This window comes from Athene cunicularia (assembly GCF_003259725.1).
Source record: "Athene cunicularia isolate RWA chromosome 6 unlocalized genomic scaffold, athCun1 chr6_part1, whole genome shotgun sequence".
NCBI lineage: Eukaryota > Metazoa > Chordata > Aves > Strigiformes > Strigidae > Athene > Athene cunicularia.
The window spans coordinates 4792342-4797889 of NW_020799105.1; the positions used below are offsets into that span (position 1 = coordinate 4792342).

General features: G+C 57.9%; 1 protein-coding gene across 1 annotated transcript in view; it reads right to left on the minus strand.

Moving 5' to 3' along the window:
• The window catches only part of PSD (pleckstrin and Sec7 domain containing), a 44639-nt gene that overhangs the window by 3070 nt on the left and 36021 nt on the right, over window positions 1-5548 (minus strand). Inside the window, exons 12-13 of the mRNA XM_026851473.1 lie at window positions 352-395; window positions 202-250 (exon numbers count right to left, since the gene is read on the minus strand). Of these exons, the coding sequence (XP_026707274.1) occupies window positions 202-250; window positions 352-395 (93 nt within the window). The remainder of the gene's footprint in view (window positions 1-201; window positions 251-351; window positions 396-5548) is intronic.

The following is a 5548-nucleotide window of genomic DNA, read 5'->3' on the forward strand; positions in this document are numbered from 1 at the left end:
CCCGAGCCTGCCTGTTCCCACCCCAGGCATGGCCACCAAGTCACAAAGAAACACCAAAGCCACAGGCAGTCTTCCTCCAGCATGCCACGGAAGGGGTCCCCATGGAGGTGCTGAGGGCCACTGGGGGGACGTTACCTGCACCCCCTTCCCATACCAGCCCATCCCAAGCTCCCTTTCCCTCCCACATCCTCACAGGAGCACCTGCCCTGCAGCATCATGGCTGATGCGGTGTCTGTGGCAGGGCGATGCTCTGGTGGAGAGGGGGCAGGGGTGAGAGCCCCCTGCACTAGCAGGGTGACCCTGCTGCCTGCCCAGTGCCAGGCCGCAGCATCTGCAGGGAGGGATACTCACATGGCCCACTGCAGCTTCTCATTCTTGATGGAGCCATACAGTGCCTGCAGAGAGAAGAGTCAGGGGTCAGCAGGAGAGAGGTATCGCATCAGAGGGGCTGCTCTGGGGGAAGGAGGGGGCATGCCAGGCTGGCTCAGGGGCACTTGAGGTTAAGGCAACACCAGGTGGATTTATCCTGGTCCAGCCCTGTCCTGACTGGGCCAGACAGCTGACCTTGTTTGAGGGCTACAGAAACCTTCTGGGCACCACAAGACCTGCAACCCCATGCACACCCCAGGTGCATACACACAGTGCTGGGGATAGTACTGGCTGTCTCCCCTCTCCTCCTTTCCCCCTTTACCTGCCTGTGATGGTGAGGTGTATCAAACATTTCCAAGTCCTTGGGAGAGCTGCTTCTCCCCACTGCAAGGTGTCCAAGGCTGGCCAAACAGACAAACTTCAGGAGGCCTGCACCCCAGGAGAGCAAGCCTTTGGGCTGGACTTCAATGGTGCATGCCTGCACACTGCTCAGTGGGACCCCAGCCTGCTCCGGGGCCTCCAGCAACAACACACCACAGACAGCAACCTTCCTGCTGTCGGCCCCATCCTGGGCTGGCTCGCAGCAGCACCCTGCACTCTGTAGCAATGTGATACTCCTGTGGGAGCACACTCAGACTTCAGGAGAGACTTCAGCACAGTGCTGGCCCTGCACTTGCAGAGACACCAACACACTGTCATTCATGAGGCCCTCAGAGGACCTCGTGGCTGGTTGAGGCAGGATGGGTGTTTGCCTACTGCTGGGCTGCTACTGCTTGGGGTGGCTATGGCCTGTCCCTACACACTCCCCAGCACCACCGCCCCCCCCCCCAGCCTCCCAAGCACCCTGCCCTCCATGGGGACCTGAACACCACTGAGTTCAGCAAGGCAGGATCCATCACCTGCATCTCAGCAGAGGAACAAGCTAAGTCTGCCTGCAGCGGGGTGCTCCAGGGCCCTGCTCCCAAGCATTTGTCCAGTCCGAGCTGGGTGCAAGCCAGAAGTGCTCAGCACAGCTCTGCAGCTGGGGAGGCTCTGGAGAGGGTTTCAACACAGTGCTCGCAGAGAACTTCAGAGCAAGATCTGGAAGGCATCATCCTTGGAGGAAAATAATCAAGTCTCACACAGGCTGTTCAGGCAGCTTCAACATCCATCACTGGGCCAGAGAGTGCTGCTGAGAGAGCTTGCTGGTGGCTGAGAAAGTACAACTGGAGGCGTGCAGGGGCCTAGGAAAACCAGCCAGCAGACAGGCCCCAGTGGTGTCTGGGGAAGGGACATCCATCACTCCCCCGAGAGACGCAGTGGCCAGGACGGAGCAGGGAACTGGCTCCTTCCGCACTTCCCCATTGGGGAAATGCTGGTATAGCACCAGCTTGTTTCTCAGAGGAGAAAAAGGATCACCCCAATCTAGCAGGCAGAAAGCAGGGTTCAGTTGTCTCCTGGGAAGACAGGAGGCTCATGGAGGGGGTATGACCTCAGCACCTGAGAGGAGATTAGACCCCAGCTCCATTCATTCAGCCCCAGCACTGGAGGGGCCAGTTGCTGAGGTGTGAGCAGTGGGTACCTGCCAGTGGGCTGACAGCAAGGCAGCCAGAGGAGCACGGGTTGCAAAGAGACCTAGAGAGGAGCCTGGGGGAAAAAAAAACAATCCAAAGTCCTGTAGAACATAACCTGGGAGCAGAGCAGGGGGAGAAGCAGGTGTGTCACAGTAATGTAGATGATATCGAGTCACCACAGGAAACAGAAGGGAAGGGATCTTACTCACTGCTGAGGATGCAGTTGAAAGATGCTGAGAATGAACAGACAAAAAGAGGAGATTGAAAAACCGGCAGAGAGAAGTGGGGACTGAAACTGCAGAAAAGCTCCTCAGAAAGAGCGCACAGAGTGGGACGTGTGGCTTGGCTTCCACCCAGCTCAGTGGCGATACTGAGGGGTCAGCTCCCTGTCCCCAGGGAAGGGAGATGTGAGCCAGCTAAGCAGGGATTTTGGAGGGCAGGGCGAAGCACTGCACCAGAGAGGACTGCAGCCCCCAGGCCCCCAGCCCCACACAGGGCTTGCAGGAGGATTGCTTCTAAATGCCGAATGAATGAGCTTATGTCAGAAGATGCTTGAGGAGTAATTCTGGATGGCACAGTGCCAGAGAACAGCCTGGCAGAGCACTGTGCTACAAAAAAACTAGGCTCTGGGACTGTCAGCAAACACTTCAAAGCGTGGCTTCAAAAGGCTCCAGCCATGCTGCTACAAGCCCCAACGGCATCCCACAAGCCTGTTGCAGGCACGAGCTGCTAAGTAGCCCCATCTCAGAGACAGGGAGCAGGGGCTGCTCAGCACTCCTGTAGGGGGGACAGTGAGAGGCAAACAGGAGGACTGGGGGGATTGAGAGGGCAATGCAAAACTTTACGTCTACGCTTATATCCTGCCAAGACTCTGCTTGGCTAAATGCCACCCCAGACAAAACTGATCTCAGGAACAAAGCTGATGGATTCAGCCCAAATCCTAGCTAGAGAAGACACACTCCAGCCCCAAAGCCCATCCCACTTTTCTTAGTCTAATGGCAATACCACTGCCCATCAGTCCACTAAACTCTGAGCTCTTTGGTTCATGGACCATTTCTGCCAGGGAAGCACAGACAGTGCAGGGCTCCTGAAGCCTAACTCACAACCACATCAGCAGAGATCAGACACCAGTTTCATTGCTCAGCAGGTCCCTCTCTCCAGGCTGTCTTTGCTCTGTGGACTCATTCCCCCTGGGCAGAAAGGATGGTACCTCTTGGCACTTCTGAACTCTCAAGCACTGCCCAAGAGAAAGCAGAGTGCTGGCCCCATGCCACTGCAGCTGACCCCAGGCATGGTTGGGGGTTTTTGTCATCCCTAGGTTATGAGCTCACTGCTGCAGCATGCTGGGCCAGCCAGCCAGCTCTGCCCTAGACATGCGCAACGCCAAAGAGACCTAGGAATATACTGTCCCAGTGGGATTTCTAACTGAATCAACAACATCTTTCTTTGTGCCCTCCCTCCTGAAAGCAGGCTGAGAGGACGTCCCTGAGTTCTGCTCTAGCAAATGGGGGCTGCACTGGGAAAGAGGCAGGTGACTCTGATGCTCCAGCCCAGCCTTAGCACCAGCACCGCTGAGGACAGCTCTACACAAACAGGGCAGGGAGAAGACATCCCCCCTTCAGCTCATCAGCTCAGAGCAAACCAGAAGGGAGATCCTGTGCTAGTTTGGGGAACTGGGCAGCAAGCTGGCCTGGACACAGCTTTGGCACAGATGGGACTGTACCGAGGGCTGTAGCCCAGCCCGCAAGTAACAAGAGGGTTAAGGCAGGAATTTAGGCATCCAGCACAGGGTTTTAACCCTTCTTGGGTTAAAAGAGATCATAACTCTTACAGACACGTCCCCTTTCCAGTCTGCTGGTTCCTGTACTAAGCAACAGTGCTCAGCTCTCACTGCTGCAAGATGTCCTAGGCAGGTCAAGGCTCCCCTTCCTCCTGCTGGCCCTGTGACCAGCCACGGCTGTGTGACGTTCTGCAAGACAGACTTCACAGCCACCAAGCACTCATTCTCCAGTCATTCTCTCTCTCCTTGCCTGGTAGCATTTCAACTTGAGAGCTCAATTGATGGCTTTCCCCAACTTTCCCCTACACTGCTCCACCAGTGCACCTCAATGTAGACAAAGTATCCTTAGCAAAATATCTTTCTCTACACCCAGACACAAAGCTCTGTCAGGTCCTCAGGCACCCAGACCCCCTAGCTGCGCAGATACAAACAGCATGGTCAGATTAGGGCTGTATGTCAGATAGAACTGTACCTATGTCAGGTCCCTTATTCACCTTGGCAGCTTCCCCACACCTCTGCTGCCTGCCCAGCACACACAACCCATGCTCAAGAATAACTCATCACCTGGCATGCACCAACCTTGCTGTGCACACCCCGTGTTCGCCCTCCCTTTCACTGCAGAGGGGTTCCTGTGAGCAAACAGAGCAGAGTGATACGGGGACAGACTTTTTTCCCTGTAGGATGGGCTGCCACGGGGACACCTTCCACCCTGCTGCAGGCAGCAATAGCAGGCAGCAGAGGACAGCTACCAATCCCTGCTTCACACTTTTGAATCAGCAGCATCATAAGCTGCATCAATCTCTTCTAAAACATTTCTTGCCCAGCCAACTACCACATCCAGGACGGCAGACCCCTCTATCCCTCCCAGCGCAGCCCCACAGCGCGGGAAGCAGCGACCGAGCATCTCCCAACTGTATGTTTCCATACGAGTGCGTCACAACTTAATGCTGCCCCCAGACCGTACTGCGCTATGACAGCATCACCGCCTGGCACGGCCCGATGTCCCCACCGGGCTGCTTTTGACCACGGGGCAGCCCAAGCGGGTCTGTGATACCCCTGCCTGGTTTGCCCCAGCCTGCCTGCAACGCGGGGGCCAGTGAGGACTCTTCTCTCGCTGCCACGCCGGAGGAAGGCACCCAACCGAGATAGGACGCACCCAGAGACAGCCTGTTCGCTTCTCCCCACCTAGGAGCGATGCACACCAGCGTAACACCTCCAAAACGGATGCTGGCTCACAGCGAGCAAGCTCTTGGCAGTAAAAAGCCCTTTCTCGTCCAGGCAGCCACTCCTTCCTCTCCAGTTCCGCTCGGCTGGGAGCCGGGGCTGCGGCCCCTCCGCGCTGCTTTGTGCTCTCCCCAGCCACCCCAGCCGGGTGCCCGCCTGCCCTGGCCGGGCTGGCACGGCTTAGCGCAGCCCTTGGCGGGGAGCCCGCAGAGCTTGTCACTTATGCTAAGCTGGAGGGCTGGTCCCAGCGGTACAGCTCTGTCCTGGATTCTTCTGGCAGTGATGTTTTCGTGCAAGCGTTGCTGTCAAGCCATTGTAAGCGGCTCAATGTCACCCAGGTCTTGCTGTGCTCCCGCTACCCCCGCGCTCGGGGTGGAATGGGGGAGAGGATGGCAGGGTCGGAGAGGGGAACCCGGGGCGCAGGGGGGCTGATGGAGACCCGGCTCCGCAGAAAGCAGGCAGGGGAGGGAGATGGGGCCGGCTGCTCGCTGAATCCACGCCAGGGCTGAGGCTCTCGCAGCGGACGGGCCGAGCGGCGGGCCGGGCGTGTCTGTCCGTCCGCCCGCCCGCCCGTGTCCCCGCTGGGGCGCGGGGCGCAGCGCATCCCCCCCGCGGCGTCCCC